Source organism: Crocuta crocuta, unplaced genomic scaffold (genome assembly GCF_008692635.1).
Source record: "Crocuta crocuta isolate KB4526 unplaced genomic scaffold, BGI_CrCroc_1.0 scaffold344, whole genome shotgun sequence".
Classification (NCBI taxonomy): Eukaryota; Metazoa; Chordata; class Mammalia; order Carnivora; family Hyaenidae; genus Crocuta; species Crocuta crocuta.
Window position 1 is genome coordinate 816503 of NW_027533081.1, and position 14597 is coordinate 831099.

The window sequence follows — 14597 nt, forward strand, 5'->3', positions numbered from 1 at the left end:
TGATGCCTCTAACGCGGGGGGTGTTTCAGGTCAAAGCTCAGATATAATCACATCCTAGTATTTTCAACACAGACAATATAACTTAATATATGAAGGAAAACCATTACATCTTTTTAAAGGTTGACAGATGCAAACTTCTGAGGTCCACTGGAGCCCAAGATATTTACCACCAAAATTAGGACAAAAATGAACATTAGTAGATGTTTCAAAATCAGGAAAAAAAACATTGAACACTTATGAATAAAGTGTCCACGTATAAGTAAAACCACGTTATTTTCTGTCCGTGTCTGGCTTATTTTACTCAGCATAATGCCCCAGGTTCATTCGTGTCGTTACAAACAGCAAAATTTCCTTTCTTAAGATTGAATGATATTCCATTATAAACGTGTGTGAACAGTGAGATCATGACCTAAACCGAAGTTGGACACTCAACCGACCAAGCCACCCAGGTGCCCCCTATACAAGTTTATTTTTTAAATAATAATAATAATAATAAATAAGGTAAGTTTGTGATCAGAGGGCATGTCCCAGATAGATGCCCTGAAATAAGGACGAAGCCTTGCATGGCTGAGCTAGCCAGCGTGTGGTGGGCAGGGATGGAGGCAGAAGATAGGAACTGCACAACTAAGGATCTAAGATTTGGGATTTATGCAGGGCAGGGGAAGGAGTCACTGCAAGTTTTTAAGCTGGAAATGAAATTATCAGATTTGGGGCACCTGAGTGGCTTAGTTGGTTAATGTCTGACTTTGTCTCAGGTCATGATCTCACAGTTTGTGAGTTGGGCCCCATGTCAGGCTCTGTGCTGACAGCTCAGAGCCTGGAGCCTGCTTCAGATTCTATGTCTCCCTTTCTGTCCACCCCTCCCCCTCCCCTGCTCAGGCTCATGCTGTCTCTGTCTCTGTCTCTCTCTCTCAAAATAAGTAAACATTAAAAAAAGAAAGAAAGAAATGTTCAGATTTGTGCTTTTAAGAAATAACTCTTGGGGTGCCTGGGTGGCTCAGTCGGTTAAGTGTCTAACTCTTGGTTTCAGCTCAGGTCATAATCTCACAGTTGGTGAGTTTGAGCCCTGCGTCACGCTCTCTGCTGACAGTGCTCTGTTTCACTCTCTCTCTCCCCCTCTCCTACTCACACTGTCTCTGTCTCTCTCAAAATAAATAAATAAATATTTTTTAAAAACCCTTTTAAAAAATTCTTATAGCTCTGTGGGAAGAGGGGCTGGAAAAAGAAGAGAGACCAAATGTAAGAAAAATCAAAGTCAGGGTGCCTTGGCTGGCTCAGTCAGTAGAGCATGAGATTCCTGACCTCAAGGTTGTGAGTTCGAGCCCCACATTGGGTATAGAGATTACTTAAAAATAAAATCCTTGAAAAGAAAGAAAAGGAAAGGAAAGAAAAATCATAGTCAAACAGAGGCACTCGGGCAGAAAAGGAAGAAGGAGAAGTATGCTTCCTGCCTGTCTTCTTGACAATAAGGTGCACCCCCAAAAGCAGGAAAATCATCTGTGGAACTCACCACTGAAGCAGAGAGGCTGGAACAGAGCGGTGCTCAGCCTGCATCTGCTGAATGAGCATAGGAAGCTCACACAATCGGCCCATACCTGGGTGCACCCCAATCTTGGGCACTCACTAGAAGTGCTCAGAGAAGGGCAGGCCCAATAGAGAAGGGCCCCTGAGTACAGAGAACAGAAGAAGAGCTGTTCACTAGGGGAAAAAGAGGCCTCTGAGGGCACATCATGGTTGTCTTCAGATGCCCCAAGGACAGGCAGGTGGCCAAGGGGCTGTTTAAAGCCTAAAGGGATATATTCAACCACAAGTGGTTCTCTCTGGGAGGAGTGGGATTTTGAATGGGTGAGCTTGGCCTTTACATTCTAACATACACAGAGACTGTAACACAGGGTACATTCTCATACAGCCAAGAGATACTCTATGCAACAGTGCCCACATTTATTTGAGTTCACATTCTCCTCTCATTTCTTTTTTTTTAATTCCCTTACTTCTTTCAAAATCGCATTGAGAAATGCTTTTAGTAAGTAGCATGATTCAAAAATGGAATAAACAGCATTCTGAGGCATGGCATTCTGGTTTCTCCACTTACTTAATGACCTTAAGACAAAAAAAGAGACGGACCTACCATTACTACTTTCACCTGAAAATCAGCGCTTTCCTAAGATAATTTATTAAAATTCTGATAACAGGCACATGGGGGTCTATATATAATTTTCTGCACTTTTCTCCACATTTGAAATATTTTAAAATTAAATTTTAAGAAGTTTGAACAAAACTAGAAAATAAATGCCTTATAAAAGCTTGACTCTCTAGATGCACAACAGTAGAGCACTAGTATTAGCATCTTTAATGTCACAGAGGTTCACGGTGACCCTGCTCTCCAAGTACTAGGTCAATATTCTGGTCAGAAAGATGAAGCCCACCTTCAAAGTAGTGAAAAGCAGATCCTCCAGGGGAGCTAGGAGGGGGCATCCCACGTTCAGGGCTGACCTGAAACACAAAACCAACTGACAGATTAGAAAAGGCCAGTCAAACCTCAGGCAGTTTCACCCTAGACAAGGTCTCTGCCAGCCCAACATTTGTACCTCAAGTCCTGGTTCACATCTCACCTCATCCCCCAAGCCCACCTTAGCTACAGCATTCTCTACTGTTATCATATGCCTAGATTCTTTGTGCCTAGCCATATATTTTATACTTCATTACTGAGATGAATTATTCTCAGCATTTGGTGTCTTTATCTTGTGTCTGTGAGTCAATTATATACTTCTTAAGGGCACCAACTGTCTCCTTCTCAGAATAGAGCTTGGCACCCAACTGTTAGGAAACAAATACTTCATGACTAGGAGATGAAATCACTTCTAAATCTTAAAAGGTCAAAAGAAAACTTTGTATTACAAAGATTTCCAGTGAGAACCTTTTCTGTTTTGTGAGTTTCCTTGAATACCACATGAGTGGGTTTTTTTTGAGTAAGTACTTCACAAGACCTGACTTCTCTGCTTGCCTCCCAGGAGCACAGACCCACCTGAGAGATGCTGGACACGCTGCTGGTCTTCCTCTTCAAGGTGCCCTCCTGACACACCGTCAACAGATTGCTGGGGAGGATGGAGCGGAAGTCATTGAAGGATCGCCTCCGCACACCTTCCAGCTCCTCAGGGACTCGGAGGGAATGAGGAGGGACTTTGGGGAACAGTTTTGAAAGGAGAGACTCTTCGGTGTTGCTGTAACGCCCAAATGCTCGTGAGATTCCTATCAGGCACGGGATCGCATATTTGCAAAGGTATTCTAGAAGACAAAGTGAGAATGTTCCAATAGCAGAAAGTTCCCTGGTGGAGAGCTGTGCTGCACCAGCTAGTAACACTGGCTGACATCTCACAACCTCCTCCTACCCCCAAGCAAATGGCAGGGGTCAGAACAAGTCTAACCCTAAGGGCTGACATTAACAACTTCAGGCTACATCTCCATCACACACAACTGCTCTCTTTGGGAGATCTTAATCTATTCATAATACACCCAAATCAATAATACAGGTAAGTCATGTTATTAGGTACCTTTACTATAGTTAAACCATATATTTCTTCTTCCTGGGATTATATCGGTAGCCCAGTACTAGAGGCAGTCAGGCATGTTATAGGTGAAGAAACTGAGGCCCAGAAAGGATGAGGTGACTTGTCTAAGGTCACCTGGCATTCAGGTAGCAGAGCTATGCTCATGACCCCCATGTGGCATCTTTGTTAACACACAACGAAGGCAAACTAATATAGGAAGGTTTCATCCATCAAGTATATAAATAGTAAATAACAAAAAAAGACTGGGAAAAGCAAAGGGAAAAAATAATTGCAAAACGATTAAGGAAAAAAAAAAAGCCTTGGATCTATAATCATACCTTTTTCTTGAATCTCCAATGCTTGGCACATTCCCAAAAGAACATGCAAAACCTGCAAAAGTGCCTCTAAAATCTGTAACAGCCAAGGAAACAGAAGAGACAAACTTAAAAACAAAATCGGATAAGTACCACAAAATTCATTCAGAATTAGAAGGAGCTCTAGACATTATTTTATCCAATCCGCATCTGATACATAAAACACCACATGACAGCTCTGCTAAGTGGCCAATCAGCTGACCTTCTAGAGACAGACACTCGTCCTCCTAGGTTGGTCAAGAGCACCTCCTAACTCTGGGTCAATGTTATCCTCTGGGGCTTGTGACCATTGGTCCTTGGAGCCACTCCTTCCAGATTCGAGAGAAACAGGTGATAGGACCCCAAATTTCTTTTCATGGCTAAATATTTCCAGTTCTTTTAATCCATTTCTTATGATTACAAATCCTTCATGATCCTGAGTGCCAGCTTTCACAGTAGTCCCATGTGTCAGAAACGGTCTCGAATTGTGGTGCTCAGGAAGATCCATTAATATTCCAGGGATGCTGGGACTTACCCTGAGTAATCAATCACCAGATTCAACACAGACTCTAGCCTTCCATGTACATGACATCAGCTGTTCGGCAGCCACTTCACACCGCTGGCTCCATGAGCTCACGGATACGTAAAATACTTACGTCTATTTTACACACGCTGCCAGCTCTACTGATGTTGTTGGTATTTTTCACCTATCATCGATACCTACAAAAGCTCAGGGATTAGCTTTAGTTCATTATACTGGTCTCTGATTCCCAGCTTTGTATCATCTACAAATGAAACCAACTTGCTTTCTGAATTTTCATTTATAGCCCTGGCTCCTTTTGCTTCAGTGGTACAGGGCAGACTAGGGGAGACTCCTGCTGGGCCAGCACCTCACCTGTCACCCTCTGGGATGGCCCTTCAGGCAGCTCTGCAAACCTTTCAAATCGTCTTGGCCTTCAGCCCATATTCCAGATTCAGGATGTCAAGAGGAGTGTTTGTCTAATGCCCGGATGAAGATTAACTAGACTGTATCTACCTTTTTTCTCTCTACCAGTCTTGGAAATCCCAGGGAAAGAGAATAAAATTGATCATATAACATGTTCCTAATCAAGGCAAATTTCTGACATTTTGCTAATGTTAAATGATGCTGAGTAACATATGAAGACTTGAAAAGCAATGCTTTCTCTATTTCGTGTGTTGAAGTTATGCCACCATCTTTAGCACTGACATTTTGATAAATGTTATTTACAGAAAAGCCCTTAATTTCTACCTGCTAACTTCTGAAATAATGATATATGATTCTAGTAGATCTAGTTATCTCTGTAGCCAACTTACAAATAAAGAACTTAAACTAAGAAAAAAGGATGGAGAAGAATGTTAATGGCAGAAATACTGACAATAGAATTTACACTTTAAGATTAAGAGATTTTAGAAATTAAAAAACAGATACAAGGACTCAAAAACATAGCTAGCTGAGAATATTTAACATATAAACAAGCAACCAGCCACTCCTTGTCAGGACTTGAGGACAACAGCATATACAAACTGATTTTCAAACAAAAAATCTGATTAAGTTTAGATTATAATCATATTCTTTGTTTAAAAAGGAGGGGAGTATGAAAGGCATTTAAGTAACATTTCAGCAAAATAAATTAAAACTGAAAAAAAAATCCGGGCACTTAAAATCTGGGTATAATTTCAACTATATAGATCATTCTCTTCTATGAATGACTTCAGTCCCCAACAGGGATTGTGAGCCATCAAGTGAGCTGTCTCTGCCTTTTGCTGCCTGCTTCACAGGATTATGAGGGCAGGATGAGAGAAGACTCAAGAGGTCACTGGGTACAACAGTAGCATGTATTTAAAACTTCTTAGGGGTGTTAGTACAAAATAAATCAACAGAAACGTCTTCAAAATTTTGTGTACTCTGTTACTTTGGGACTCTCTTTGATCATACAGAAATGCACTCCGATTTACCACACACTTACCTCATCCCGAAGTGAGGGGTCCCTATAAGCCACATCAGACAGCAAAGTGACCAAGCAGAAGCTGAAGCTCTCTGCAACCGGGAGGGTGGCTGGAAAGCACACAGACAGACACAAGTCAGATCATTACCAGTGAGACACTGAGCCACACATACTGGCTGCCTGATTCAGTAAGTTCCCTTTCTCACAGGATCTGCCAAGGGACCAGTTTACAGGGGCGGCTGCCCTCAATGAGGTGAACCTCAAAAGAACAGATATGGGCCCAACATGTTTGCTGAGAAACACCCCTAACTCTTCTTTTAATAGAATGCTTTGGTTCAACAAACTTAAATGTTCCTGAGCCAGTTTGTAGTTTGAGATTATACAGCCTCTCAAACACGACAGACTCCATTTTTCATTCCTGACCTAAATTTCTACCTAGGGTGAGAAATCAATCTTGATAGAGTGAGTATAAGAAATGGTATATGGAGGCTAACTGTCAAATATCAATTACCACTCCTTTAAGCTGAATTGTTTACAGTTCTTTTCTGTTTTATTTTGACAAATAGAGAAAATCTTAAAAGAGCTTCCAAAGATTTGCTCTATTCCTAATAAGTCTTTAAGCCCATCTACTACCAAGCCCCCTCACTGAGAGGTTCTCAGGAGCATGGACTCAAGGTTGGGAAGGGATCACTGTACCTAAAAGACCAAAAGCTAACCAGTACTTCTATGGCGTGCACCTTAAAAATGTCAGAATCACTGCTGCGTAGGTCCAATGCCTATTAAACACTGAATCAATTTTGAACGTTGAATATTTAATCAAGGACAGAGAGCTGCCCACTGTTCTATGGATCTATTCATGGTACATGGTAGAAGATTATGTGTTCACTTCTGTACTTATAATTTTAAAATCCAGTGCTAGGTCCTTCTCAAACTACAATGTAATGAGGATCGCCTGGAGGCTTCCAGGCCCCAGACTTCTAATTCAGCAGCTCTGATTTGAGGACCAAGAATCTGCATTTCTGACAAGTTCCCAGGTGACCCTGATGCTGCTGATCTAGGGATGGCACTTTGAGAACTACTGCTTTAGAGTTTAAAGGCCTAAATCATGCTGCCTTCATAAAAAATAATAGAGTGAAATGTTACCCCAATAATTGGAGATTTATTTATCCCTAACAATGTTTCAAATAATGCTAAAACTTTCATTCTAATAGGAGTCCATGTACACAGAAGCCATATTTGTTTTGAAAGGAAAGAAAATAGAATCAACTTTTACTGGTATTCTACTTCTCCATAAGTTAGATAACAATGGTTGATAGAGAGATGTCTGACTTTTTAGCAATGCTTTCTAGTAATCTGTAGACCTTTAGGTGGGAGGATGGGCAAAATAGGGGAAGGGGATTAAAAGGTATAAACTTTCAGTTGTAAAACAAATAAGACACAGGGATACAATGTGCCACATAAGGAATACTGTCAAAATAGGTAACAACTTGGTATGGTGATGAATGGTAGCTAGATTTATCACTGTGATCACAATGGATACAAACCTCAAATCACTATGTTGTGTGCCTGGAACTAATATAATACTAATATAATATTGTATGTCAGCTACATTTCAATAACAAAAAAAAATGTAGTCCTTTAAATTCTAGAATACATGCATAATTTGGGGTCTGTCAGATTTAGGCATAGTATGTTACCAGAGATGATGAAACCCAAAGAACAAGAGGAATAGGCAGAGGCAGGTGTTCATGAGAATAGCAAAACCCACCCTTAGCAGGCGAAGCCCACCCAACAAATTAGGGCCATGCCACCAACCAAAAGAACAAGGATTTTCTTTATGGGCACCAACCCCTTGCTTTGTCCGAAGGTGGGCTTCGGGCCTCACAGAGGTAGACTAAAAGAAAACTTCAGTCTCCAGGGTCGTGATCTCTGAAATGTTGGTAGTGCTCCAAACTGATTTGGGAGTTTGGGAAATCAATGTATGGGAATATCAGTGTTAAAAGTGTTTAGCACAATGCTTGGCACATAGCGGACTTACTACCATTTTTAAAGGCACAAAATTTAAAACTCAGCCAACAACAACAAAATGAACTATTTATAGTGAACATGGTGTTTGGAGTCCTGGACATCCATCTCACCCTTCCTTTTTGAGCAGCAGTGATGAAATCTGGAAAACTGGCCTCACTCCAGGAGTGAGCCTATTCATCTAAGGGTAAGAGAGGCTGGTTCAGGGATGGGCAGGGGACCCAATTCTGGCAATAAGACATGAGAAAACGTTCCCGCAGGTCTTCAAGTTCCTGCTCACTCCCAGAGTACAATGCAAAGCCAGTTTTCTCAGCCTCACCTTTGCCCCTCCTTCACCATGGGCTCTGGACAACAGTGAGTAAGCACAGCCCATGTTGCCGCAGGCAGGCAATTGTCTCACAGCCAGGAGTGGAACCAGCTAGAAACACTGTACCTAATGCATTAATATGATTGAACACGTGATCTTTACAGACTGTGGGCGTACATTTTCTTCCCTGAATTCAGGGACAACATTATACAAAATTACCTCTGCCTTTCCGAGCTGTGCTTTCTTCTACCCAATACACTTTCGGAAGACCTTTAAGCAGTCGAAGAAGGTAAGGAACCACGGAATCTTTGTGCTTAAAAAAAAAAATTACATTTAATACAATGAGTGGCTGGTATCTTTTTAGTACTAAGCCCAAAGCAAATCGTACACATCCAAATCATCTCAAAGATGGATGGTCCCGTGGCGTTGCACCCTTCCTGTTTCCACGTGGTGGCAGCAGGGGGCGTCTGAGGTCATCCCATCAGCCTGCACCAGAAGTACCTAAGGGAAGGGCTACCTGTTCTGCTTTGAATGTTCAGCCTGGTTCTGCCTCCTCTGGGGACTAAGCCCCATGAAGGCCTCTCCAGAAGATATGTATGAGCACACACTCTCAAAACTGCCTTCAGTAAGAGTATGCAGAAAGCTCCCAAGCCTTTCGGTGGGCCCCAGGATCAGATCCTCTGGCATGAGGGAAGCTCACAGCCACAAGCTTTTAAACTTGGTGATACTTCTATTATTCATGGCCTTTGTCCTCTTTCTTTTCTTTTCTCTTTTTTCTTAATTTTCTGCTTCATGTTTCCTTTTGTTTCTCTCAAATTGAGAACTGACTTAACAGCCATCAGTAGCCAATACAAAAACTACTTTCTTCTAGTTTTCAAACTAGTCAGTCAACATATAACTTCATACTCTTCCATGAATGGCTCTTTTGGCTGTTTCCCTACTTATAACCATTCCAGTTAAGGATTAAGTGTGCTCCTGAGAAGAGGAATACCATTTGATGCTCTGAAATACTGATAAAAACAACATGTGGTGATACTGAAAACATGACTCCACGGGGTTCCTGGGTGGCTCAGTTAGTTAAGCATCTGACTTCAGCTTAGGTCATGATCTCACAATTCTTCAGTTTGAGTCCCACATTGGGCTTGCTGCTGTCAGCATGGAGTCTGCCTCAGATCCTCTTTTCCCCTCTCGCATTGCCCATTCCCTGCTCATTCTCTTTCTCTCAAAAAAAAAAAAAGAAAAAAGAAAAAAAAAGAAAGAAAGAAAACACGACTGCAAAATCTGGGACACTCCTTCTACTGAAAGGTTTAGTCAAATTCACTTCCTCTAGAAAATGGGATGCCTTAGTGACTTGCTTCTGGTGTTTTTAGAAAGTACAGTTGACCCTTGAACAACACAGGTTTGAAGTACACAGGTCCACTTATATATGGCTTTTTTACAGTACTGTAAATGTATTTTCTCTTCCTTAAGGTTTTCTTAATAACATTTTCTTTTCTCTAGCTTACTTTATTGTTTTCAGTAAGGCATCTGGTCAACAGCAGGCTATTAATAGTTAAGTTTTTGGAGAATCAAAAGTGATATGTGATTTTCAATGGCATGGGGGTCAGTGCCCCTAAGCCTTACATTGTTCAAGGGTCAGCTGTAGTATAAATGAAACTAATTTCGAAGGTTAGCTTAAAAAAGCAGTGCAGCATCCATCTGGCTTTCTCTCAGGACACGCCCTTGGGACCCAGACATTACGTTGTGACAAACAAACAGGGACACATGGGTGGCTCAGTAGGTTGAGCATCTAACTTTGGCTCAGGTCATGATCTCGCAGTTTGTGGGTTCAAGCCCCACATCGGGTTCAGTGCTAACAGCTCAGAGCCTGGAGCCTACATTGGATTCTGTGTCTCCCTCTCTTGCTGCCCTTCCCCTGTTCACACTCGGTCTCTCTCTCAGAAATAAACGTTAACAATTAAAAATTAAAATTAATAAAAGTGATATAGTCCAGGCCACATGGAGAGGTCATGTACATAGAAGTGCCCTGGCTAAGAGTCCCAGCTTAGGTCCCAGCAACATCCAGGATCAACCCCCACACATGTGCATGGATGAGCCTTCTCAGGTGATTCCAGCCCCTAGCTTTCAAGCCCTCCAGGTGACAGTGAATGGAGCAGAAACAAGTGACTCTTCTGAGCTCTAACTAAATCACAGATTCATGAGAAAAAACAAATCTGTTGTATTAAGCCACCAAATTTTGGGGTGGTTTATTACACCACAATAGATAACTACAACAAATAAAGAACTTTCTTTAGCAAAAACAAAACTTTTCCTCTCAGTCACATAAAGGAGTTGGCTATATCTGTCCAGAATCTCAGTGTACTAACAAGCACAAAACTCCGAAGGATGTACAAAGCATGGCTTCCTGCAGAAGAAGTGACCCCAGGTGCTCTCCCCTGTATAACCCATTATGGCTTTTGTAGCATGTGGTAGTAAACTACTTCTGCTACTATGGCCACAGGTGTTGCCAGGGTGGCCCACTGACTGGACACAGAAGCCAGTGGCACAGCCCATCCTGGATGGAGGCAGGGAATATCAACACCAGGTGAACCAAGAGAAAGCTGGTCCCTAGGGCTCAGAGGGCTGGCAAAGAATGCTCGGCTCCTCTCCTGACATCCATGAGGCCGACAGACTTCCTGAATGCACTGGCAGACTGTATGGCTCAAGGGATATCAGCTACCACTTCACGTCCTACCAATTCTTACCAGGAACCAAATTACACCAAACATAATTTATATTCATCTCTTCTTTGCCACTCTAAAAAGCCTACTACAAGTAATAGGGACTGATAGGTCAATCTATTAAGTAAGGTTTGCCAAAGTTTTTTTTAACTTTTTTTTTTTTTTAACATTTATTCATTTTTGAGAGACAGAGAGATACAGAGCACGAGCAGGGGAGGAGCAGAGAGAGAGGGAGGCACAGAATCCAAAGCAGGCTCCAGACTCTGAGCTGTCAGCACAGAGCCTAACGTGGGGCTCAAACTCATGGACAAATCGCGAGATCACGACCTGAGCTGAAGTCAGAAGTTTAACCGACTGAGCCACTCAGGTGCCCCGTGATATTTTTGATTAATACCACTTGAACAGTAGTTTCTCATACAAATTACTTTTTAAGTTATTTTCCTCCCTTTATACTTAAAATTTAAGTAGGATTTTGCAAATAGAAAAGTAGAAATTATTTTTTCTTTTCACATTTATAAATAAATGGGAAGAATAATTAAAACGCAGTTTATGTGCATCTAACTTTGGTTTTTCATGTGGCACTGGTCGAGCAACCTATTTAATTTTTTAAAATATTGCTCTAAAATTAAAATGCTTATTTTTTTAAAAATGTATAACTACTCTGTCAAAAATATTAATCCTTGTTGAAGTATAATTCCAGCGTTTTTAGGTACATAAAAATTCAAACTTTTTTTTCCTAACACAGCATGATTAAACATGGAATTAAAAGTGATTCTTGACAATGATAACAGTAAACAAAAGAATCTGTATTCAGTGATTAATCATTTGCTTCAATTAGCTTTGGGAAGTACTAAAAACAAAAAAAGGCCACATCATTTTCTATTGCAGCTACAACACTGATTTTTAAATCATCTCTAAAGGACACAGTAACATGTACTCTAAAAGTTTTATCTATTACAGTTCTTTTTTTCTTTTAAGATTTTTAAAATTTTTTAAGTAATCTCTATACCAAATGTGGGGCTTGAATTTACAATCCCAAAGTCAAGAATCGCATGCTTCACTGACTGAGCCAGGCAGGCGTGCCTATATCTATCACAGGTCTGAAAAAGACTGTATTATGTCAAAATTATCTCAAAGAACACTATCTTTTCATCTTTTTTGAAAATTTTTTTATGTTTTATTTATTTCTAGGAGAGAGAGAGAGAACAGGGGAGGGTCAGAGAGAGAGGGAGATACAGAGTCTGAAACAGGCTCCAGGCTCTGAGCTAGCTGTCAGTACAGAGCCTGACGCGGGGGTCGAACCCACGAACCGTAAGATCATGACCTGAGCCGAAGTCGGACACTTAACCAACTGAGCCACCCAGGAGCTCCGAACACTATCTTTTCAGAAGGGAGAAAAATGGTTACCCTGAGTCTGACTGATGAGTGTTTGACCTTAGATTAAAAATCAAGTCTACCAAAAACTGAGGACTGATGGATGTGGGGGGAGGGGGGGATGGGCATGGAGGAGGACACTTGTGGGGATGAGCACTGAGTGTTATGTGGAAACTAATTTGACAATAAACTATTAAAAAAAAAAAAATCAAGTCTACCCTGCAGGGCACACAATTATTTCACAAAGCATTTTAACTAACTTTCTGGCAAAACACAACAACAATCAAAATCCACTTTACATATATATTTTTAACTTAATATATTCATACAGTTCAAAAAAACATAATTTCCTAGGAAGGTATACATTAATTATAATTAAAGTAATTAAATCACACACCCCCACACCTGTTCCACCTACTCTGCCTCACCATCACTACCCATCTTTATTAGGTTTGAATGCATTCTTCTAGTACTGCTGCAGGTAAATATAACCAGGTGCAAATTTAAATTCTAATTACATTCCCCCTTTTACACTGCAGGAACTTCTAATGTAGTAAAGACTTACCTGAAGATCAGATTCAATGAGAAAAATGCCCAATGCAATCACTGCATCTCTCCGTCGTTCATCCAATTGGAAGATCCCATGGAAATCCACTGGGCACATACAAAGCAGCTTTTGGACCTAGAAAATGAGACCAACAACGACTAAAAACCCATAGATTAAAAAAACATAAACCCACATTCAGAATATAAGATATAAACCGTAGCATAAAATACCAATGAGTCTATATAACCAGTAAGTCATTTTTTTTCCAATTCAAAGATCATAAAAAGATCATTTCCAGCTTCCGAAATGATCATACACATGCTCCCAAAACATATATGCACTGAGAAGCCTGGACCAAGAGTTAAAATGATGTATACACAGAGGAGGTAGAGCACAGAAGGTAATGTCTGCATTTCAGAGTCAGAATAATCACGGATCTCCACTACTGAGTGGTACCCAAAAGCACTTTACCCAAACCTACCTACAGTCACAATTAATCCCATACTGTTCATTAAAAGATTAAATGTGGGGGGGGGGAAGATGAAATGTGGGTAAAGCACTTAGAACTGTGCACAGTACATACTACGTATTTAATAAACAATATCTATTGTTACTGGACATGCCATAAGAGTGGTTAGCAGAAGCAAATGGACAGTAAGTCAGTAATTTACTGAATATATGGAAAATTTAGGATTATTTTCAAAACAAAACAGTAAATACCTGACATATGGAACTAAAATCTGGATTTATTATGAATAGGAAAATAGGCGATGCCAATCTTGAAAATCCCTGCCATAAGAACTTTTAAGCAGAGCATTCAGACACATCAGGAGGCCTCAACCTTGCTGTTCTGTTATGGACCCAATGAGAAGTTGTTCAATGACATTCATACAGTTTCTTGGGATATTCTAATGGCAAAGGAAATTGAGTGTAATGCTTGAGACTTGCTCTGAAAATATCAATTACAGTCGCAATTTTAAAAAGGCATATTTTAAAAGGGCAAATACACAAGCCAGAAAGGGAAGCACCTTCTAACCTGAAGAGAAGTAACATTCTTTGTCTTAGTAATTTTCCTCTTAGGAATGATTGTAAAGAAATAATTAGAGATCTTCAGGCAAAAATTAAGGAAAATACTTTCTTCACAGTGTTGTGTACGTTAATTGGAAATCTGAAACAATCTAAATAACAACATTAAGAAAATAAATGATTCAACCATTTGAATTAGGTTGAAACCATAGACATTCGGTTGAGCCATATGAAACTTCTGATATTCAACCACATTTCTGATGTACAAAAACAATGCTTTCATAAAATTTAACCTAAGAATACAAACATTAAAAATGGCATTTTTCCAAGACTAAGCAATGACATGAACACTGTTCTAATCATTCTACAAATTTACGAGAGGAATGATCTGAAAATTACCATATACAGAAAATGTACTAGAAGAAAATATATCAAAATGTTGACAGTTATGAGAGGTACGATGACGAGGGGTTTTACATTTCTTTGTGCTGTTTTATATTTACTAAAATATGTTCTAAGGGGAAATGTTACTCATGTAATCAAGAAAAACGTAGTAAGTTAAAAATATATACATATGGGGGAATCTATACTTTTATGACTAAATAGTTAAAAGAATATAAAGTAACAGGCAACAGAGTAACAGAAATGCTAAATTCCCACTTTTCTTCAGTGTTCCCCCGCTTCACAGTCAGAGGGGAAAATAAAATACAAAGAGAGCTGGGGACCAACC

General features: G+C 40.2%; 1 protein-coding gene across 1 annotated transcript in view; it reads right to left on the reverse strand.

Moving 5' to 3' along the window:
• PI4KA (phosphatidylinositol 4-kinase alpha) overlaps positions 1-14597 on the reverse strand; it is a 120372-nt gene that overhangs the window by 89207 nt on the left and 16568 nt on the right. Inside the window, exons 2-7 of the mRNA XM_077745944.1 lie at positions 12860-12976; positions 8420-8513; positions 5890-5978; positions 3887-3959; positions 3026-3285; positions 2427-2493 (exon numbers count right to left, since the gene is read on the reverse strand). Coding sequence (XP_077602070.1) covers positions 2427-2493; positions 3026-3285; positions 3887-3959; positions 5890-5978; positions 8420-8513; positions 12860-12958 — 682 coding nt within the window. The 5' untranslated portion in view covers positions 12959-12976. The remainder of the gene's footprint in view (positions 1-2426; positions 2494-3025; positions 3286-3886; positions 3960-5889; positions 5979-8419; positions 8514-12859; positions 12977-14597) is intronic.